Source organism: Corvus kubaryi, unplaced genomic scaffold, assembly GCF_017639235.1.
Source record: "Corvus kubaryi isolate FWS band 111438036 unplaced genomic scaffold, C.kubaryi_AGA036_p1.0 37396, whole genome shotgun sequence".
NCBI lineage: Eukaryota > Metazoa > Chordata > Aves > Passeriformes > Corvidae > Corvus > Corvus kubaryi.
The window spans coordinates 23,036,269-23,059,451 of NW_024581135.1; the positions used below are offsets into that span (position 1 = coordinate 23,036,269).

Genomic DNA, 23,183 nt, shown 5'->3' on the forward strand with positions numbered 1-23,183 from the left:
ACTCAGGAAAGTATGATCAAGAATATAAGAGAGAGGTACATGCAGTTCCTAAGAAGGCGATGGCAAGGAATGCAGGAGGATAAGCAGAAGTCTCAGAATGTCAACCATAATGTTAGAAAATGGAATAAATATCAAGAGAGCATGACAGCATATTTCCTATATAAACATGCAAGAAATATCTTTATCCCCTCAGCAGGAACCTTTACATGCAAAAAATAGTATGAGAACTAAAGCACTATTAGGCTGCAAAACTATATAAAAATATTTAAAGAAATAATAATACCTGCAATTTCCTGTAAGACTGTTCTGATGAAGTGTCATGCTACCACAACACAGTGTCAACACTGCCTAAGCTTAGATTTCATTGCACAAACCCCCTATTACTCCATGGAAAGAGAATGATTTAAAATTGAACAGAAATGTCACAAAGACTTCAATGTTCACTTTAAATTAGTCATAGCAAATAGTGAAAAAGAAGCTTCTCATTGAAAAAAATAATCACAAAAATAAAATAATTTCTTGACTTTGTGGTTTATGTCCATCTCTGGACAAATCACTGCTGTTAAGTAAAACAAGCTCATTAGAGAGAAGCTATATACTTGCAGCTACATCAAACAAAGAAAAGCAGGAAGCAAAGAAAAATAAGACTTCAACCAACCTCTGATAACAATGGAAGATGTACTCAATACGCTTCCTGCTTCATTGGACACTTTACAGGTGTATAAACCAGCATCTGATTGCTCTACAGCCTTTATATGCAAAAGCAGGGTATTGTTCTTGAAAGATATTTCACAGTGAGCACTTGAATGGACTTCCTGATTGTTCTTATACCAAGCAACAGTCAAAGGCTGAGAGCCAGAAACACGACCCTCAAGTTTAAGTTCATTCCCTTCTGTTTCTTCTACTGCTTCAGATAGTTTCTTAGTAAAAGTAGGTGGAATTTTTCGTTCTGTAAAAAAAAGAACATAAATTCCATGAATCTATCTTGTGATGATAAATCCTAAAGACAATGTTGCAAGAAAAATTTGAACATTGGGGAATTTATATTTACTCTCATTTAAACTGGATATATTTTTAAAGTGAAATTATGCTAAGATAAACAGCAGGAATCTTGCTCTTACAGTCACTGTCACAGTGGATTTTCTGTTTGGAAAAAAAATTTCTCTTACATTGATTTAAATCACACACCATTTAAAAAACCCCAAAAGTTTTGTCAAGCTTAAGAAAGAAAGAGCCTAGAGCCTATTAAGAAAGTAGGCCAAAGAATATGTTTTATTTCTCCTCCCATTGTTGTTAGTGACCCTTCCTAATTCCCTTAAAAGATTCATAGGTATCTCCAGGTAGGTACTCTCAGGCTACATCACAAAAGTTTTCTCAAACTTATCTTGCAGTAATAAGGCCAACTTCCTTTATAATTGAAGGAAGAAAAATGTAGACACAATGTATTATCTATTCAGTACCTTTAACCGCCAGTTGAGCTGTGCAAGAGTCCTTTCCAACTTCATTGCTAGCATAGCATGTATATGTTCCAGAATCCCCCCTGTCAACTCTCAAGATGGTCAAATGGGCTGTGTTGTCTACATAACTGATCTGATAGTTCTTTCCTGTTCTAATTTCTTGGTTATCTTTTGCCCAAGTGACTCTAATGGGCTGTGTTCCAGAAACGTGACACTCAAAATCAGCACTTTCTCCAATAATGCCATCCACAGATGTAAGTGGGATGTCAAAGAATGGAGGAGTCTTCCCTTCTGAAGAGTGAAAGAAATAAAAACCATCACTTAAAAATCTCCATTTACTTTAAAACTCTGTGAAATAAGAATCTCTTGTACAACATTAAATCCATATATAAAGCAAAAATTATTTTTAAGACATTTCCATTAAATATTTCACAGCCCACCAACCTGTAAGGACAAGCCTGCCACTAGAAGAAGCAGTCCCAATAGCATTGGCAGCTGTGCAGGTGTACTGCCCAATAAATCTCCTATCTGTCTTCAAAATCTGGAGAGTTGCTACATTGTCTACAAAGGATGTGTGAACATTGTAGTCCTCTTTCACACGCGTGCCGTCTTTAAACCAAGATATTTCGATAGGTTCTGAGCCAGCAATGCCGCAATCAAACACAACTGGTAAGCCAACAGTTTCATGAACGTCTCTTAATTTTCGTGTAAAAGAAGGAGGAAGTTTACGCTCTGTAAGAAAACAAGTATTGTACAGTGAAGTCTTTCAGAAGACATGCAACTATTGCTGCACTCGCCAATAATCACTGCCTAGTATACTGTGAGTTATATACTGAGAGTATGGTGGACTTTTGCTCATAACTTCCAATTAAAATTTTCCAATTTTCTTATAGAGCATATAATTTATTTTGAACTTGATGTAAAGAGCCCTGCGCATATGGTTGCAGGAAAAGAGGTAATCATTCTGCCCTCACTTAGACCCAGTGAGCCTCCGGACTGCTGACATTGGAAACAATCAAAGCAGTATCCCGAATAGGGAAGGAAGATACAGACACTTGTAACACTACAGAAGAGCTGTGGTCAGTAAGTGCCATATTTCAACTAGCTTTACTGGCAGGCCTTTGTTAGTAGAAGACAGTGCCCACAGGGTACTTTACGCATCAAGAAACAGTAAAGTGTTTTACGAAGAAGAGGCAATTGTTGTTTTTCAAAATAGCAAGGCGTATTTAAGAAAAGTAGGCCGTTTCCCTATATTTAAAATTGAAATATTCACCTTGAACTGTAAGCAAAGATGATGAAGAAGCCTCCCCAACAGAGTTTTCTACTTTGCAGATGTACTCCCCACTGTCACTACTGTCTACCTGGCTGAAAACCAGAGTAGCAATTTGGTTCTTAAAGTGCATTTTCACAGTAGCAGTTCCTCTCAGCTTTGTATCGCCTTTGTACCATGACACAATCATTTCTGGTGTTCCAGCAAGCTGGCACTGTAAGGATGCAGAATCCCCAACAGTCACCTGCACTGGCTCCAAGGGTGTAATGAAGTAAGGTGGTTCTGAAGGACAAAGACACACCATTAGCATAAAAAGATATTGCATGATGACCATTAGTAGTTCAAATAACGCTTGTTGAAGTGATGCTGGCTTGACGCACCTAGTATTGTGATTGTACCATGACAATTATCTTTCCCAGAATCATTTTCAATATGACAAGAATATTGCCCCTGATCTTCTAGTTTGCTGCTAGGGATTTCCAGTATGGCAGATGTGTCTGTAGTGGTGATGCTACACTTTTCAGAGTGCATTATTTTCACTCCATTTTTCTTCCATGTCACTGAAATCGGTGGAGTACCCGTATATGTGCATTCCAAGATTAAATTTTTCCCTTTCTCTACACTTAAATCATTCACCTTCTTCACAAATTTGGCTGGCTCTATAATGAACAACAGGAAGAAAACAAATTAAATAAAGCCAAGAGATCATCTTTAGAAGCATAAGAAGCAGTAGTCTGGACAAACCTTTGACAAAAAGATGGGTTGTGCAAGAGATTTTCCCTGCCTCGTTAGAGACCTGGCAGGTGTAGTGTCCACTCTCAAGTGGATGTACATCGAACAGCTCCAGTTCTGCAACTGAATCTTGCAAGGTGATATTGCATCTGGGTCCTGGTACTAGCTCAACACTGCCTCTGAACCATTTAACTTCCAGTGGGGGGGAACCTTTTATGATACTAGTAAAGGCTATGTTTGCCCCAGAAAAAACATCCAGTGGTTCAGGTTTCTTCACAAAAGATGGTGGTTCTAAGCACACAAATAAAACAGAGAAGAAGTACGTTTGAACTTCTTTTGAAGATCACAGTAATCAGAAATATACAACAAAGAAAAAATGATGTCTTTCTGAAAATAAATCTGGGCCCTCTGATTCTGACTTCTTACTGATACTGACCTCTAACACTCAAAAATGCGCTGCATTCATCAGAGCCAGCTACATTAGTAGCTGTGCACAAATAAGTTCCCATATCAGACTCCTGAAGTCCATTCACTTTCAGAGAACAGGTATTGTCTGTAAGAGTAGCCTGATATTTCTCTCCACTGGTAATCTCTTGTCCATCATGAAACCAGGAAACCAGAATAGGTGGTGAACCATAAACTTTGCACTCCAGTACAGCAGAAGAACCCAGCTGACCATATGTTTCTTTCAGTTTTCTTGTGAAAGAAGGAGGTATAATACGATCTGCATTTGTTTCAAAATAAAAATAAAATAAAAATTACCATACAGGGTTCTTAAAATGCAGGAAGTTCTCCATGCATAATAGAATTAGTGACCTTTCTTTTGCTGTATCTGCTTTGGCAATATACTCTGACACATCTAAGTACTTGAAAAATAGTCAATGGTTAAGGATATGCTGGAATTTTCATTAACAATCTTTGAGGAACACCTTTTATTTTTGCCGTTCTTTCTCGTAAGGAACAATAATGCACCAACTGTCAAAGAGGACATGCAGATTAAAGCTGAAGAAATCAAGTCCTTTCAATAATTCATGCCCCTCAGAGTTTAGGTAGGCATCTATTCTTGGTGCCTGTCAAAGTGGCATGCCAAGTACTCCTAAGACTATACAAGTCTCTTAGGTTGCCAATTACAACCACTTTGCTATCTGAAGGCTTTTTAAAGGAACTAAAGGATCACAGGTGACTAACCTGAAACATGCACTGAGGCTGTGCAGCTGCTTTTACCAACACTGTTTTTCACCTCAAAAGTATATTCTCCACTGTCTTCTAGTGTTGCATTGAGGATCTTAAGCCCAGATACTTTGTTGAAGAAACTGATTTTATATTTATGGTCAGTGGACAGTTCATTACCATCCTTAAACCACCTAGCAGTAAGCTCTGGTGTGCCATCTACTGTGCATTCCAGAGTACAAGAGTCTCCAGCTGTAACCTTGACTGGGCCTGGCTTCTCTACAATGACTGCAGGCTCTGCAATGAAATGCAAGTCAGAAAAATTTAAAAAATAACAGTGCAATAGTTATTATTATTATTATTATTATTAAAAATTTGATTTTAAAGCATCTTAAAACACACTGTGTTGTTTATCTCATGCTACCAACCTAGCACTTTCAGCATGGCAAAGCATTCCTGAACTCCAGCATCATTTTTTATCTGACAAATGTATTTCCCAGCATTGGTTGGTTCTGCATTTCCAATCTGCATAGTTGCAATATTTTCTGAGTAGGAGATCCAAAGATTATCACTTTCTCTGATGATTTCCCCTTTGTCTTTTAACCACAGTACAGAAATGGGCTGTGATCCTTGTACTGTAGCCTGCAGTTCAATCGACTCCCCGACTACGACAGTGAGATCACTCAGCTTCTTCACAAAGGTTGGTGGTGCTATTTAAGAGAAGATATTTAACAGTAAAGAAACCCATCAGGAGCAGAAAAGTAAGAGAAGAATGGCAGGAACAATGAAAAGCCGAGAAGATGCCAATCTTTGTACAAACCTCTTAGTGCTACAGAGCCAATACAGGAGTCACTTCCCACATCATTTACAGCCTTACAGTGATATTCACCAACATCTGCAGTATCCACACTGAGAATGTGAAGACTAGCTATGTAGTTCTCAGACATGACCTTATACTTCTTGCTGCTCCGAATTTCTCGTTTGTCTTTATACCACGAAATCTGGAATGGAGGAGTGCCCTGCAGCTCACACTCCAGATGAATATCAGACCCTTTCAAGGTCTCGACTGGATGGGGCTTCTTGGTAAAAATGGGAGGTGCTGGAAAAAATAAAAAAGAGTTATCATTTGTGTTATTTAAGCAAAAGAGATTAAAGAGGAGAGAAGATTCAAGTAACTCTTCTGACGCTAAATAGCAAAGACAAATATATAAGAAAGACCTGCCACAGAGCTCAGAAACAGGCAAGAGATTTGCCATCTAGTCAGATGGGTTTTGGCATCTCTGAAAAAACAAAGTGGGATTTAAGAGTTTTTCCCAAAGGAAGACTTTACAGTTAGAAAGGAGCTTTACAGAAGAAAAGAGCTGAGATTCTGACCTTTTACTCTCAGTGTAGTACTGGTGCTTGCGCTACCCGCTGGATTCTGAGCTTCGCAAGTGTAGTCACCGCTGTCTTCAACACTGAGATTGTGCATTTCAATGACTGCCACTGAATCCATAAAGGACATTCTGTATTTTTCACTGGGATGGATTTCAGTTTCTCCTTTGTACCAGGTGACTTTAATTTCTGGAGATCCACCTATTTTGCATTCATACGTTGTGGAATCGTGCTGTTTCACAAGTTTTGAGGAGTCTAGTTTCTTAATAAACCTTGGTGGTTCTGGAAAGCCAAAATGGGAGATGATGCTTTAAACTGCACTAATTGTTTGAATAAGCAGGGAGACACATAACTGAAACTGTAAACCTTAGGGACTCAAGCAAAAATTCTGATTTTGCAATTATGAAATTTTTTTAGATGATTTTAAATTGGTCCAAAATCCAAATTAAGAAGCAAACAAGTTTTCTACATGCATTTCAATGAGTTTCTCCTTACTTTACTGATCCACTGTACCTCTCCTTGTATATTCACTACAGAGTAGTTGACATGTGGTTTTCTTTACAAAATATCCTCTTGTTATACATGAATCATCAAAATGCTTGATGAAAATGCAAGACTACGACTGTTCAGCCAAGAAATGTTATTAAAAGCATTCGTGTTGAGTATTATAGCTACTGCTCTATATACTGTGATTAATAATTAATATAGTCAATAAATGCATTTGCATTATCACTCCTCACACATTTAATGCAAAACTGAACATAAAGTTGCACATAAGGAATAAAAGTTAAGGATCTTAGGTAGCAAACAAAAGACTTTAGAAATAATCATGCTGAGGAGAATTACGAGATGGCTGGTATTACAGACATTGGTGTTAAATGTCCTGTGACTGAAAAGTAAAACAGGTGTTTACATTTTGTTCCATAAGGAGAGGAAAGGAAAGTGGAGGTTTGATACTTTTCATCAAAAGTACCATCTGGATGATTAGAATCACAAGACGGAATGCTCATAGATCAAAGATATAACTAATAAAACCAGGAGGTGGTAATGTGGGCGCAACAAAAAAATCACTCTGCAAAACAGGATGAAGTGCCTCTTTGTGTGACTGTCTGTAAAGCGTAGGAAGAATATCTAATTTATTGTGGATTATTTCAACCTGTGGGACAGTTGCAGAACATCCTGTGTTGCTAGAAACAAAACTTCCTGGGTTTCTCAAAATAGAAATGATGATGTGCTAACATCAGGACTCTTGGAACCATAGTAATTTACTATTGAATTTCACTTTGAGAAAGAGTTGATTATCTATCTGTATACCAGCAGTTGCTGAGTACTCACACTCTGATTCCACTGCTTCCAAAAATGAGGATATACACGTTAGTAAGGTATGTATTTAGAATGTAAGGCAGTTCTAGAACATAAAGCAATTATTAAAACTACAGACTGGGAACATTAGATGCTAGAGTGAGAAAGTTAATAGAAAGCTGTGAGATTTTCAAGGTCAATTAAAAGAAATATCTTAATTCTACAAACAAAAGGCTGCATGTCGTAGAAGTGAGACAGCGTATGCTCAAATTAAACGCATGCAAATCAATGCACCCTAAGAGATTGCCCTTTCAAGTTCCATAGAAATTGGTTGAAAACAATGAACGTCACTAATTCTACAGCCCTGGGGAAACTGTACAAATTTTAAAGAACTCAAGGGAGTGTCAGTAAATTCACGATCAAAAAATAAAATAACAATACTGGAAAGACTCCTCAGGATTTTACAAATAAAGATTTGAAGAGTAAGAAAATAAATTAGGTCAGTTTAGACCATTTAGACCATTTATGGTAACTCTGTTCAAATAAACCTATTAGAAGTTATATAATTAATAAACAGAATTATGATTGCGGCGGAGAGAAGCTTCAGATCTTCTAAAGAGATTTGATTTCTTGTTACAATCTTTCAGTGTGGATTTTTTTATGTCAAACTGCATAATGCAGCACCACTACTTGCTACTGAATCCAGGTAATTCAGTCTTACGCACTCTTCCTACCTCCACCAAGAAAAATGCTTATGGCTAGAATATACTTGGTATATATAAAATATTTGACAAGTTATTAATACAAAATCTTGCTACTAGTAGTTCAGCTTCCTGTGTTATTTGTCTTACAGAGTAGAAGGATTTACTCTCGAAATATTTCTCCCCTCTTTCCTCTCCAAATTCATACAGAGGCAAGAGAGGAAAAGAAAGAGGAAAGAAAGTGCTAAAGCAACAGGGACCTTTTAACTCAGGCATAATCTAAGCAGTGTATGCTACATTTCTTCTTTTATGAAATCAGTAAGATTGAAATGTCTGGAACAGCTATAAATATATTCCCACCTACATTGAGGAAATTGCACTAATATACATGTGTCACTTGTACTAAGACAGTTTGAGCCATTCATAAATTTAGATTTCACTTTTAGATCCACACACTATGAAGAGAGGTGAAGTGTTGGGTGGGATGGATATTTGTCACCAAATCTGCTCTCAGATCCTCCAGTTTTGCTGTTTAGAAGAGCAATTTTCAGTGTTTTCAATTTGTGAAAGAGCAGAGCTATTTGCAGGAGCTGCACATGCAGTAAAAATACTTTTAAGCCATATAAGTGAACTGAATTTCTCTCAGTTTCCTTTCACTCCCCTGGGCAACCTAGTGACCGTCGCTGCTGGAGAAAGACTTTAGAAAGACAGATTTTGCTGTCCAACAGAACCATTCACAAAGGCGCAACAGAGTAGTACGTAAGAGTTAATGTTTCAATGAAAGAACCCCTTTGATAAGAAAAATCATGTACTATACCAAAGCAGAAGAAATATAAGTATTTTGGTATTACAACAATAATTAAGTGAAATAACATCTCAGAGTAACCTCTTGTAAAGATTGTTAGTCACACACATCTGCATTCAGGACTGTGATTTCCAGGTGTCTGCCTTGCAAAGAAAACCTCATAAACACTAAAGCCTACAGCAATACCTTGTACAGCCAGCTGAGCTGCGCACGCATCCTTTCCAACACTGTTGCTGGCAGTACATGTGTAGAGTCCAGCATCCCCTTTACCAACTTTTAGGACTGTCAAGCTGGCCATGTTTTCCACCAGTGTCATTTTGTAGTTTCCACCTGGACGAATCTCTCTGTTGTCTCTAGTCCAAGTAATCCTCATGGGAGCAGAACCAGTCACGTGGCACTTAAAGGTTGCCTTTTCCCCTAGTGCCACGTCAATAGATACCGGCTTGATGTCAAAGAAGGGAGGTTGTAGATGTTCTGCAAAGAGGAAAGCATGGCAGGGCTCACCATGAAGCCTGCCTCATCACACCATGCCCATTGTCCTTGGCCACCATACAATGGGTAGAGTGGGGAAAAGGGTGGAGAAATAAAAGAGCAAAGACATACAAAAGATTTTCATTAAAGCATGAGCTACAAACCTGTGAGGAGAAGTTTGGCACTGGAAGAGGCAGTCCCCAGAGCATTTTGGGCTGAGCAAGTATACTGGCCACAGTAATCCATACTAGTTTCCAAGATCTGTAAAGTCGCAACATTATTTAAGAAGGCTGATTGCACGTTATCAGTGTCGCTTAAGAGAACCCCGTCCTTGTACCAAGACACCTGGATAGGCTCTGAGCCAGTTATGCGGCAGTCAAATGTCACTGGGGCACCAACCACCTCCTGAATATCTTTTAGTTTTCTGGTGAATGTAGGGGGAAGTTGACGTTCTGCAAAACAATAATAATCACCACTATCAGTAGGAAGCCAACCTAGAATTACTTATATTTGAAATTAATAAAACCCCCTTTCTGTAGACAACAAAGAGTTCCTACAAACTACCCCAGAAAAGAGTGGGTCTTGGCCCATCACCTTTAACAACAAGCAAAGCTGTGGAGGTGGCAAAGCCGATGCTATTTTCTGCTTTGCAGACGTATTCTCCAATGTTGCTATCCTCTACAGCAGAAAATGCCAGTGTTGCCACATTGTTCTTGAAGTGCATTTTGTAAGCCTGTGTTGATCTGAGCTTGGTGTCATCTTTGTACCAGGACACCTTGATTTCTGGTGAACCGCCAATCTGGCATTTTAAGGTCAAGGGCTCGCCAACCTTCACCTCCACACGGTCCAGGTGCGTGACAAAATAGGGTGGTTCTGGGGAAGGAGAGAGCATGGTGAGCAGAGGCAGAGCACCACACGGGGTGCATTAGGGGGATCAGGGGTAATGAATACCTAAGATGGATACAAGGCTGTGGCAAACATCCCCACCCGCCTCATTTGCCACCTCACAGGTATATTCGCCTTCATCATTCTTTGTGCTGTTGAAGATTTCAAGAATGCCAGATTTTTCAGTAGTTGTAACAGTGCAGCGTTGAGACTGAGCAATGGGCATGCCATTTCTTTTCCAGGTGACAGAGATGGGAGGGGTGCCAATGTAGCTGCTTTCCAGCACAATGGACTTCCCCTGCTCCACACTGAAATCACTTAATTTCTTCACAAAGACTGCAGGCTCTGTGGGGAGGTATAAATCAATAGTAAGAGGGACAGATGTGGAAGAGCTGCAGGCAGTGAATGAAGATAACTGTGCATTCATGCACACACCCAAACACACCTTTCACAAAGAGCTGTGTTGTACATGAGGCACTGCCAGCATCATTTGTGACCACACAGGCATAGTCCCCGCTGTGGCCTGGCTCCACGTTGTACAGCTGCAGCTGTGCCACAGACTCATTGAGAGAGATTGAGCAGTTGCTGTCTGGCACCAGCTCCCTGATGCCTCGGAACCAGGTCACTTTGAAGGGAGTACTGCCCTTGATGTAGCTGGTGAATGTCACATTTGATCCAGGCAAAACTTCCTGGGGATCAGGTGTCTTCACAAAAGAAGGTGGTTCTAAGGATCATGCAAAGAAATGGAAGAGGGAGAAGGATATTAATAGGAAGGTCTCCATGGGGAAGAAAATGAGCACGTTTGAGTCAAAAAAAAAAAAAAAAAAGAACCCCTGGGAAAAAAAAACAAACCAAACAAACCATGAAAAAGAAACCATGGGAAACCAGAGAAAAGAAAGAGAAGAAGGAAGAAGAATTTTGTTGAAGATGTGGCAGTATCCTTCCACTGACCTTGTACAGTCAAGAAGGCACTGCATTCATCAGATCCAGCCACGTTGGCTGCCATACATGTATATGACCCTGTATCTGTGACATCCAGGGCATTCAACTTCAAAGCACAAACATTATCCAAGAATGAGATTTCATATTTTTCTCCACTAACAATCTCATTTCCATCTTGAAACCAGGACACAGATATGGGAGCTGTGCCAGACACTTTGCACTCCAGCAGCACGGAGGATCCCAGCACCCCATTTGTTTCCTTTAGTTTTCTTGAGAATGAAGGAGGAACAAGGCGATCTAAGTAGGACAGGGCAGAAGAACAGGAAGAGAAGTGTTGAGGTTTCTTTCAATGGAAATAAAAGGGGAAAAAATAAAAACTTTCTTTAAAGACGAGTGTGAACAACAAAGACATAGAGCTGACCTGAAACATCAACTGAAGAAGTGCAGCTGCTGTCCCCTACTTCATTTTGCACCTCAAAAGTATACAAGCCCCTGTCTCCCCTGTCTGCAGAAAAGACTTTCAAAGTGGATATATTGTTGAAAAAGGTAATTTGGTATTTGCGGTCACTCTTTAGTTCTCTGCCGTCTTTGTACCACTTGGTGATAAGCTCAGGTGTTCCTCCTACTTTGCACTCCAGGGTAAAAGGATTGCCAGCCATTACTGTGATCGGTTCGGTCTTCTCTAAGATGACTGCTGGTTCTGAAATAGGAAGGGAGGGGTCTGTGTGTCACGGGGAAATCTACCCACAAACTTGTGAGCGCAGGGTGTGAGCAGAAGGCAAAGGCTAGTAGAGCCAACTGTGCAAGCTGTGAGACACAGTGCCTCTAGTGGAGTAGGCTATACCCACCTAGGACCTGTAAAAAGGCAGAGCACTCCCGCATGCCAGCATCATTTTTGATCTGACAGATGTACTTTCCAACGTCAGTTCCCTCTGCACTGGCAATCTCAAGAGTTGCAATGTTGTCCATAAACCACATTTGAACATTTTCACTCTCCCTAATAACTTCACCCTTATCCTTGAGCCAGACAACAGAAATTGGTGGGGATCCTTCCACTACTGCCTGCAGGGCTGTTGGCTCCCCGATGAAGATTGCAGTGTCACTCAGCTTCTTGGCAAACCGTGGAGGTTCTGATGACAAAAACAAGGAGGCTGGTTAATTATACATGCTTGCTTGGAAGAGTGACAGCCAGGAGATCAAGAAAAGAGGGCAGTGATGTTGATCCTCTAGCATACAAACCTTTGAATTTCACTGGGCAGGTGCAAGTGTCGCTTCCCACCTCATTCATAGCTTTACATTGGTATTCTCCAGTGTCTTGAGATTCCAGATTGAGAATATGAAGACTGGCAACGGAGTGCTTTGCTGTCACCTTGAATTTCTTGCTGCTCCTGACCTGCCTCCGGTCCTTGAACCAAGCCACCTCAAAGGGTGGGGTCCCTGCTATCTCGCACTGAAGGATAACATCTGAGCCTTTAAGAGTGTCCACAGGGCTTGGCACCTTGCTAAAAATGGGTGGTTCTATAAAAAAGAATTACATCATAATGTGTGAGTCTGCTTCTCTGGATGGATTTCTGGACAGTAGCAGGAAGCAACACATTCAGGAAGGGAGCCTACGCTTATATTGTAAACACATATTTAGCTTTTAAATATGTGGCCTCACCTCTAAAAAATCCCAGCACTCAGAGTTCAAAGGGCAGAAAATGTGATACTTCTGCACCTGTTTGGAATCAGTGCTCAGTGTCCTTCCCCAAAAGCCACTCTTCCTGCACTCTAGGGTCACATTCCAGCTTCCCACCCTGCTCTTTCTAGTCATGAAAGCTACAGTCGGTGAAGCTCAGCTACACAGCCTCCTCTTCCGTCTTAAATTTCATTCCTGTCAGGATCACTGTGTATAAAGAGGAGGCAGAGGGATGGCTTAAAAGTACTCCCAGCACCCTCACCATGGCTGGTGTTCCATCTAGCCCATGCTTCCATTGTGATCTGAAAAGCTTGCCTTGTTCAGCCTGCAGTTGACTTAAATGGGGAGACAAGGGAATGACTGCACTGTGCTGAACACCCACCACTATTTCCTGCCTGATGTCTGCTGCTTAAACACAGCAGCATTTAAATGCAAGAGCAGCTGGAGAGACACTGACCCAGCAGCCACCAGCTGCTGCAGCAGCAGTGGGATGTGCAGCTGGGAGCAGGCCTGGCAGCCAGGGATTCTGGTGAGGAATGCGGAGCCATGTGCTAACCTTTCACTGTGACTGAAGTGCTGCAGCTGGCTGTGCCCGCAGAGTTGTGGGCTTCACAGATGTAATCCCCAGCATCTTCAGCAGTGGCACCCAAGATGGTCAGCGTTGCTGCAGAGTCTACAAAGGACATGTGCAGCCTGTCGCTTGCCTGGAGTGCCTGATCATTTTTGTACCACACGATTCTAATCTCTGGTGTGCCACTGATTTTACATTCAAGTTGAACTGTGTCACCCTGCTTCACGAACCGCAAAGCTTCCGGCTTCTTGATGAACTTGGGAGGTTCTGCAGAACAGAATAAGTATACAGAGAATGACAACATACCTGTTTGCCAAGTGAAATCTGCAATGCTAAGCAAGAGTTATGGGATGCACAAGAGTACTACAGCACAAAAGTAAAATTGTTACAGAAGTTGGTTACATCCCCAACCAGAGCTTCCTCTTAAGGAAATACACAAGATGAAGAAAAGAAGGCAAAGACAACAACTAAAACTATGTGCTGCCAACTTTGGACCCTGCTGCATCAGACAATTGAAGCTGTGAAAAATACACAAAGGACAGTTGCTCCACACAAGTGAAATTTTGCTGTTATCTATGAGTGGTAACAAGTAACAGGGTTCCCAGGCCAACATGAAAGATTTGACAAGCCCTTCATCTCCGGGAGCAACAGAAACATGGTAGGGATTGTTTCACTTGCTTACACATCTTTAAAGTATATTTCTGCATGAAGAAATTAAGTGATTCATAGTCTAGATTAAATCAACAATTCAGAACTCCAGTTGAAATCTTTAGCAAATTCAAAAGAGTCACCAGTGCTGGCCAACAAATGTAAGGCAGAGCTGTACTTACTAATCAGCATTTTCCATATAGCAATTGCTATGAGTGACTACCACAGTGGCTGAAGTTTAACTGTTAAAGTAAAAAGTAGCGTGAGTGCAACTCTCCGTACAAACATGTTCATACAAGGACCTTCCTCCTTGGAGATTTTGCAGGCACACAAGACTTCTGCTGTTACACAGTATGATGGGAGAAGGTCATTACATGTTTTATATCTGCAGTCTGGAAAGCTACTTTCTATATATTTCTAAACTAGAAATGGTAGAAGATCAAAGACAAAGAGATGTCTTTACCCAAGAAAAAGAAAATGCACAAACAAAGGTGACTTAATCTTAATACCTTTGACACTGAGTTGGGCTGAGCAGAAGTCTTTCCCAGCTTCATTACTAGCTTGGCAAGTATATTGGCCAGAGTCTCCTTTACCCACTCTGAGCACGCGAAGGTGAGCTGTGTTGGCTGTGAATGTAATATTGAAATTTCCTCCAGTTCGGATCTCCCGACCATCCTTGGACCACGTTATGTGTATTGGCTGGGCTCCCGTAACATGACATTCAAAGTCAGCACTTTCTCCGAAAGGCACATCAATAGATTCTGGTTTGATATCAAAGACAGGTGCTTGCTTGGGTTCTAGAAACACAAGAAAATAATGTAATGTTCATACCTCAGAAAAAAGTTAATCCAACACACAGGTACCACTGCATGCATGAAATAAGGGGGAGGAGCCTGTGACCCAAGCAAAAGTTTTGTAAGCCAACACACCTGCCACTGTGAGCCTAGCACTTGAGGTGGCAGTACCCACAGAATTGGTGGCTGTGCAGGAGTATTGCCCGGTGTGATTCATCTCAGTTCGCACCAGCTGCAGCACTGCAACATTATCTACAAAGGATGTGTGCACATTGTGGTCATCCTTTAGCAGCACACCATCTTTGTGCCAAGTGACAGTAATGGGCTCTGAGCCATTGAGCCGACACATAAGCTTGAGGGGTAAACCAGCAGGGTGCTCGATGTCCTTTAGTTTTCTTGCAAAGGAAGGTGGTTGTTTGCGCTCTGGAAGAAAGCAAGCAAAGGATGAATATACCTCAGAAAGCAATTTTTTCATAGTTTTGCAAGAGAAAAAGAATTTTAGCAAGCTAATACAAAATCATCACCTTGAACTGTTAAGAGAGCCTTTGTAGATGCAGTTCCTACACTGTTTTCTGCCTTGCAGATATATTCTCCACTGTCGTTGCTAGCCACTTTGTTGAAAATAAGTGTAGCAACATTGTCTTTAAAGAACACTTTGTACTCAGGGGTAGACCTGAGTTTTGTATCGCCTTTGTACCAAGACACAGTAATTTCTGGTGTTCCAGCAACGTGGCGTTGCAGTGTTGTGTAAGACCCAACTGACACCTCAAGAGGTTCCAAGTGAGTAACAAAGTACGGAGGTTCTAAAAAAAGAGAAGCAATTAGACAGGCTTGTTATGTGCCAGGTTTTGGAAAGCATACACTTGAAAAAAAGGGAAGGAAAAGAAGCAAAGGGAGCACACACCTAGGGTAGAGACTACAGCCTCACAAACATCTCTTCCTGCCTCATTTTCAACATGGCAAGAGTATTCTCCTGCATCTTCTTTGGTGCTGTCAAGTATTTCCAGGATGCAGGATTTCTCTGTGGTGGTGATGCTACACTTCTGAGACTGTGCGATGGTGTGGCCATTCTTCTTCCATGTCACAGAGATGGGCAGGCTGCCTGTGTAAGTGCCCTCTAGGATGATGGGCTTGCCAGGCTCCACATACTGATCACTCAGTTTCTTCACAAAGACAGCTGGCTCTAATGAAAGGTAAGTCACAAATGTTGAGCCCAACATGCCAAATGGAGAGAAGGAAACAATAATTTAAGGTAAATAGAGAGACATCATCTTTTACAAACCTTTTACTGTAAGGTGTGTTGTACAATTTACCCTGCCAGCATCATTAGTCACTAGACAAGTGTACTCTCCACTTTGGGAAGGAGTTACATCATATAACTCAAGCTCCACAACAGACTCCTCCAAGTAGATATTACATTTGTCCCCTGGCACAAGTTCATTGGCCCCTCTAAACCAGTTGACCTTGAAAGGAGGGGTTCCTCTGACAACACATGTGAAAGTGATGCTTGTGCCTGGCAATACATCCAGAGGCTCTGGTGTCCTCTCAAAAGAAGGTGGCTCTAAATACACAAAAGAAAAAGATAGATAAGACAGATTGCTACAGCATAGGTCTGGTATTTCCATACATCTATTAAAGATAAAGAGCAAAATCTTTATTTTTCTGTCAATAATTTTCCCCAAGAATATTTACAAAAGACTGCAGATAATTTCAAGAGAGAAAGAGGAAAGAATAGCTCACAGGTCTTCCTGATCTTCATATACCCACCTTGTACAATCAATACAGCACTGCATTCATCTGAGCCAGCTGTGTTGGTAGCTTTGCAGGTGTAAGTGCCAGTTTCTGAGTGGCTCAGTGAATTAACCTCTAAAATACATAGGTTATCTGAAAAGGAGATTTGATGTTTTTCTCCACTGACTAGCTTAAGTCCATTGTGGAACCAGGCAACAGAAATAGGAAGTGAACCTGACACTTTACATTCCAGCAGTGCTGAGGAACCCAGAACACCAAGGGTTTCTTTTAGTTTTCTTGTGAAAGAAGGAGGAATGATTCGATCTGCATAAGAAAACATAATAAATTCATGGTTAGAGAGAAAATGAGGAAAGGAATGGAAGAAAAGACAGAGAATATGGCCAAACAAAAGCTTTTGTAAAAGATAGAAGACAAGATATCCAACCAACCTAAAACATCAACCGATGCTGTACAACTGCTTTTCCCCACATCGTTTTGCACTGCAAAAGTGTATAATCCACCATCTTCCTTTTCTGCATCCATAATTTTAAGTGTACATACATTATTGAGGAAAGTGATTCTGTATTTTTGGCTGCTGGTCAGTTCTTTGCCATCCTTGAACCACCCAGTGGAAAGCTGTGGTGTGCCTCCTATTTTGCATTCCAAAGTACAGGCATCACCTATAGTAACTTTCATTGGCTCTGCTTTCTCTACAATGACTGCAGGCTCTGGAAGGAGAGATGGGTAACATATATGGTTAAAACAGGGTTTGATTAATATTAGCTGTAAGTATTATAGCACTATGAGATGGGGTTTACACATTTGGTACTAAGGAAATTTCGATTTGTTGGGACATGGAGGTTTTTACAGCTGTTTTTTCCATCCTTTCTGTTACCCTAAATTGCAAATTTCAGATGCTTTCCAAGATTAAATAAAAATATTTTAATTTTAAAATATATTTTAATTTAAAATACAAAATATTTTAGACTCCCTCTCCAAGCAGGCATGAGCAGAAGACATGACAGAAATAAAGTCACAGAGTGGTTCCTTTCAACCCTATTGCTGGACAACTGGAAATACGGAACCTGACTTCTGCTTGCTGGGAAGAGAAGGATTCTCTATTTCGATTGTTTTGAACTCAGAGGCACAAGCAAAGTATACAGCTGACACTAAGCAGCCGAGTTTCTAACTTTAAAAAGAAATTTCCATGAATTTGTGCTTTTTACCAACCTAGAATGGTTAAAGTAGCCATACACTCGCGACTTCCAGCATCATTTCTTATTTGACAGGTGTATTTTCCAGCACTGCTTGTCTCTGTACGCAAAAATTGTAAAGTTGCAATATTTTCCGTAAATGTGATCTTCGTGTTCTCACTTTCTCTAATAATTTCCTCTTTGTCTTTAAGCCACTGAACAGAAATTGGCTGGGAGCCCTCCACTCTTGCTTGTAACTCTACTGGTTCACCAACCACAACAGTCATGCTGTTTATTTTAGTCAAGAATTTTGGTGGTTCTGAAGAAAAAATATGCAGTTATAGTAAATACAGTGTTTCTGCAAAGAAGAGCAAAGCAGCGCCATTGGGAGCACTGCAGAAAACACAGGTACCAGTACTTTACCTTTCAGCTTCACAGTGCAAACACAAGTGTCACTTCCTACATCGTTCTGTGCTTTGCACTGATATTCACCAACATCTGCAGCTTCGACATTAAGAATGCGAACGCCTGTATGGTAGTTTTTGGCTGTAACCTTGTATTTCTTACTACTGCGGATTTGTCTCCTGTCTTTGAACCAGGCAACATCAAATGGAGGTGTTCCTGAAATCTCACATTCCAGGATAACTTCAGATCCTTTGACAATGTCTACTGGAGAAGGCTTCCTGCTAAAGACAGGAGGTTCTAACAAGGGAAGAAAGGAACAGTTAGAAAGTAGTCTGAAGCCATTTGATTGACAAACTGTCTACTGATACCAGCTTCTGGAAAATGCAACTGCTGAGAATATCTACGGAACAGGCAAGACTTCCCTCATTTTCTGGGCACAATGAGTTTGCACAATGGTGAGCATTCTTAGAGAGCCCTTAGCTCTGTAGAAAAGGTAAACAGAGGGGTGACCTTTAGCAGAGAGGGTACAGGTCTCATTTAGTTGGTAGTAACCTCCCACTGATACTAGTTGGTTTGTGTCTGTTCCTTCTCTTCATATTTCAGCTCCTTGATATAACAATTCTTACTATGAACTGTCTTGGATATTAAAAATACAGAAATGGGGAAAAACTAGCTTAGGACTCATCGCATTAAGAACATCATCTCTCTTGTTTAGACACTGGCAGAGATGATGAGGGGGCATCAAGAAACAAACACAACATGGAGAACAGGACAGTCTTGAAATAAGAAATTAACCTCATGTTCCTGTATATTTCTTAGGGATACAAACACCAGGGGAAAAATAGGATGCAGTCAGAGAACAAGAGAATAGCTAACCTTTCACTGCGACTTTGGTGCTACAGCTGGCCTTGCCGGCAGGGTTGTGAGCTTCACAGATGTAGTCACCACTCTCATCAGTACTGAGATGATTCATTTCAAGCACGGCCACAGAGTCAATGAATGAAGTCCGGAATTTTTCACTGGCAACAATTTCATGGTCATTTCTGAACCACACTACTTTCATCTCTGGAGATCCACTTACTTTGCACTCGAGCCGGGCTGAGTCACCCTGCTTGACTACTTTTGCTGCCTCTAGCTTCTTAGCAAACTTGGGTGGTTCTAAAAAACCAAAAAAAGTGGGGTCAGGAAGGTCTGAATTAATACTGGAGAGAAAATAGCAGGGAAAAGAGCCAAACAACTGTGGGTTGCAAACACAGGGTAGGGAATTCACTTGGCAGTGTATCAAAGATCAGCAAGGCGGGCTTGGCAAAAAGGAAAGAGAAGAAGAGAGACAAAAAACCCGTAACACAACAAGAAAGAGTGCACACCTGTTACCATCAGTGTTGTAGTGCAAGAGTCACTGCCAACATCATTTGAAATGTGGCAAGTGTAGTGCCCACTCCTAGAAGAATCCACTGAATAGAGGGTTAAGAACCCAGTTGAACCTTCAATACCAATGAAACAAGTTGGACCAGATACAAGTTCTAAGTCTTCTTTGAACCACTTTATTGTAAAGGGTGGTGTTCCTTTTAGTGTGGCCTTAAACTCCACTGTAGAATCTGGTATGGCTTGCTGGCTTTCAGGTTTTACTAAGAAGCTTGGTGGCTCTGCAGTTTTTAAGAAAAAGACACACTCAGTTACATAAGAAATGTCTAAGAATGAAGAAAATCGGTGAGGCAAGCATGGAGACCAAGTTTTCAGTATTAACATTAAGATGTATAAGACTGTTATGTTAGCATAAGATCTAAGGTATTTTCCTGGCATTTATCACAGGTAAGAAGTAGTAAAAGAGTTTCAAACCTTTCACAGTCAGGACAGCACTGCAAGAATCATTTCCAGCAACATTAGAGACACTGCACGTATAATTTGCACTGTCTGCCAGCTCCAGATTAGCAATCTCAAGTGACACAGTGTTCTCATGGCACAGGCTTCTATATTTTGCACTGTCAGTTATCTCTTTTCCATCCTTAAACCATTTTGCAATAATGGGGAGTGACCCAGAGACTTTGCACTCCATTTGGATAGAAGATCCCAGAATGGTATCCTTTTTGGTTAGCTTTTTGATAAATACAGGAGGAATTGATTGATCTGCCCAACACAAAAAATAGCAAAAACACACTGGTTAACTTCTTGCTTATCTTTCGAGGAGATTATTTTTTCATTCCCTTCTTGATGGATTGGCAATACAAACCTAGCACAGTCAGAACAGCTTCACAGGTGCTACTTCCGAAGTCATTTTCGACCTTAAAACTGTATGTACCACTATCCTCCTTTGATACAGGTTCAATCCTGAAACTGGCCACATTGTTTTCAAAGCTCATTGTGTAGTATCTACTGGGCAGGAGCTGCTTGCCATCTTTGTACCATCTTATCCGAAGCTCTGGTGTCCCAGCCACAGTACACTCCAAAGTCACGGGGTCTTTTTCAGTGACTTTAAGTGATTTAGCCTTTTCTATGATCTGTGCAGGCTCTGAGGTATAAAGAGTGTAAAAATTATAGCAGTTAGCTACATGGATAGAGAACTGACTTTCCAAATACTCATCAAGGTTACACCTTGTACACACCTTGTACAAAAAGCAAAGCAAAGCACTTCTCCACGCCAGATTCATTCTTTGCCTGACAGGTATATCTCCCTCTGTGGCTGAGGTCAACATTAGCAAGTTTCAGTGTGGCCACGCTGTTCTTGAAGGTAATGTGGTGGTGCTCATCGTCTTCTAGTATTTTCTCATCTTTTATCCATGACACAGACAAGGGTTGAGCACCTGCTATGACGCACTGAAAGAATGCATCACCTTTCAAAATGCTAGTGACGTTCTCCAGCTTCTTGATGAAGGATGGTGGTTCTGTAGTGTGAGTTTTGTTTGTTGTTCAGAAGAGAAGTCGTGGAAATGGAAGAAGAGAAAGAGACATCATATAAAGTAATCCCAGTCACTACATTTTAGCTGGAGCATATAATATTTGAGGTATGCTTCCTAGAGGACTGACCTTTTAAGCTGAGTCTTGTGCTGCAAGAACAGCTCCCACCTTCATTTGATATAATACACTGATATTCACCAACATCCGAGACATCACAGTTAGTCACATTAAGAGTAAATACTGATTCTTTGGCGGAGATGGCGTATTTCTTGCTGCTGAACATCTCCTTATTGTTCTTCAGCCACTTCACCTCAAATGGAGGGGTGCCAGTCACCTCACACTCTAGTGTGGCCTCTGAACCCTTCACCACCTCGGTGGGACGCAACTCCCGAACAAAGGTTGGAGGCTCTATAGGGAAGAACGAGGGGAAAGTAGATAGTAACCTCAAATAGTTTTGAGGGGAGAAGAAGTATCTCCTACTTCCTCACCCCAGATATGTGACAGAGACGACAAGACGTTCAAAACCAACCTTTTACTTTCAGCTCGATGCTGCAGCTCTCACTACCTGCATCATTGTGGGCTTCACAAACATAAATCCCACTATCTGCCACTCTGGCTTGAGTGACTTTCAAAGTGGCTAAACCGTCTATGAAGGAGATGCCATACTTAGCTTGGTCAGTCACTTCATTCCCATCCAGGTACCATGTAATCTGGATCTCTGGTGTGCCTACTACCTGGCACTCGAAAGTGGTGGACTGTCCTTCACGCAAAGCTACTACAGAAGTTGGCATCTGAATAAATCTGGGGGGCTCTAGAAGATGGACAGAGAAGTTGAGGTTTTATAATATCCACGGTAGGAAGAAAAGAACCCAGAATTTAAAGAAAAAAAAAGCTAAAATGTTTCCTCCCCCTCCCACCAAAATTGCACAAAAAAATCAGAACCAAAAAAATTAGAAGATTGGGTTGCACACCTTTTACAAACAGAGTTGCTTTGCAGGTTGCTGTCCCCACATCATTGCTTATCTGACAAGTGTAGTTCCCAGAATCAGATGTCCTAGCTGAGAAGAGCTCCAGAACACTAGAAGTGTCATCCTTCCAGACAGATCGACTGGCTCCAGACAGGAGCTCCTGGCTGTCTTTAAACCACTTTATCTGCAGAGGAGTAGACCCTTTCACCAGTGCTTTGAACTGAACCCTAGCATCGGGCACAACCTCTTGAGACTGGGGTTTTTCCACAAAATATGGCGGTTCTATAACATGCAAAAAGGAAGAAAGGGGATTACTCTGAGATGGGGAAATCCGAAAATATGAATGAGAGACCTAACACAAGACAAAGAAGGAACGCAAACCTTTGACTGTTAAGAACCCGCTGCATTGGTTGCTTCCTGCTTTATTTGTTGCTTCGCAAGTGTAAGAGCCACTGTCTGTGCCTTCCAGTTGATTTATTTCCAGAAATGCAGTATTATCATGGAAAGAGTATTTGTGCTTTTCACTTGGTGTTATTTCTTGGCCATCCTTATACCACTGGATACCTATAGGATGCGAACCAGACACTATGCACTCCAGGTGGACAAAAGACCCCTTAATGCTGTCCATTTTCTTGAGTTTTTTTGTGAATTTAGGTGGTATAATGAGATCTATCCAAGACAGAGTAAAAAGACAAAATATTAAATTCAGCTGTGATTGTGGCAGATGTCAGATCAGGAGAAAAGATTTTGTGTCTAAAAGCAATAATAAGAGACACCCCATACACACCTAGGACATTAATGCTGGCAGAACAGCTACTGCTCCCAACGTCATTGTGAACCTCAAAAATGTATTCTCCACTATCTTTCTTTTCTGCATAAAGCACCTTTAAGACTGAGACGGTATCTGTAACACTGATCTTATATTTTGGGCCCAATGTCAGTTCCTTGCCATCTTTGAACCATTTGGCTGTAATAGGTTTTGTTCCTGAAAATTTACACTGCAAGGTTGCTGGGTCTCCCTCAGTCACATCTATTGACACAGCCTTGTCCACAATTGTAGCAGGTTCTGTCATAAACAAGGAGATAGAGTGTTAAGGGCATCTGTAAAAATCACAAAGGAGCTGTCTGAGATCATTGCAAGCCCTCAGGGTAAGACCAACCTTTGACAGTGAGCAGAGCAGAACACCTCTG

The 23,183-nt window shown here is 41.0% G+C and overlaps 1 protein-coding gene across 8 annotated transcripts in view; it reads right to left on the reverse strand.

Annotated features, from left to right (window-relative positions):
• TTN (titin) overlaps positions 1 to 23,183 on the reverse strand; it is a 236,790-nt gene that overhangs the window by 152,424 nt on the left and 61,183 nt on the right. For 6 of the 8 annotated variants that reach the window (XM_042040505.1, XM_042040510.1, XM_042040511.1 and 3 more), the window contains 11 exons: positions 19,006 to 19,287; positions 18,148 to 18,426; positions 17,762 to 18,043; positions 16,981 to 17,259; positions 16,568 to 16,855; positions 16,083 to 16,361; positions 15,705 to 15,983; positions 15,325 to 15,603; positions 14,936 to 15,223; positions 14,516 to 14,803; positions 659 to 949 (listed from right to left, as the gene is read on the reverse strand). In XM_042040505.1, the coding sequence (XP_041896439.1) occupies positions 659 to 949; positions 14,516 to 14,803; positions 14,936 to 15,223; positions 15,325 to 15,603; positions 15,705 to 15,983; positions 16,083 to 16,361; positions 16,568 to 16,855; positions 16,981 to 17,259; positions 17,762 to 18,043; positions 18,148 to 18,426; positions 19,006 to 19,287 (3,114 nt within the window). Of the gene's footprint in view, positions 1 to 658; positions 950 to 1,460; positions 1,749 to 1,901; positions 2,190 to 2,730; positions 3,010 to 3,107; positions 3,387 to 3,471; positions 3,751 to 3,895; positions 4,184 to 4,647; positions 4,927 to 5,057; positions 5,340 to 5,449; positions 5,729 to 6,003; positions 6,286 to 8,997; positions 9,286 to 9,446; positions 9,735 to 9,876; positions 10,156 to 10,233; positions 10,513 to 10,612; positions 10,892 to 11,118; positions 11,407 to 11,530; positions 11,810 to 11,957; positions 12,240 to 12,348; positions 12,628 to 13,343; positions 13,626 to 14,515; positions 14,804 to 14,935; positions 15,224 to 15,324; positions 15,604 to 15,704; positions 15,984 to 16,082; positions 16,362 to 16,567; positions 16,856 to 16,980; positions 17,260 to 17,761; positions 18,044 to 18,147; positions 18,427 to 19,005; positions 19,288 to 23,183 lie in introns of all 8 variants that reach the window. The other 2 variants (XM_042040513.1, XM_042040512.1) reach the window with 2 other exon arrangements.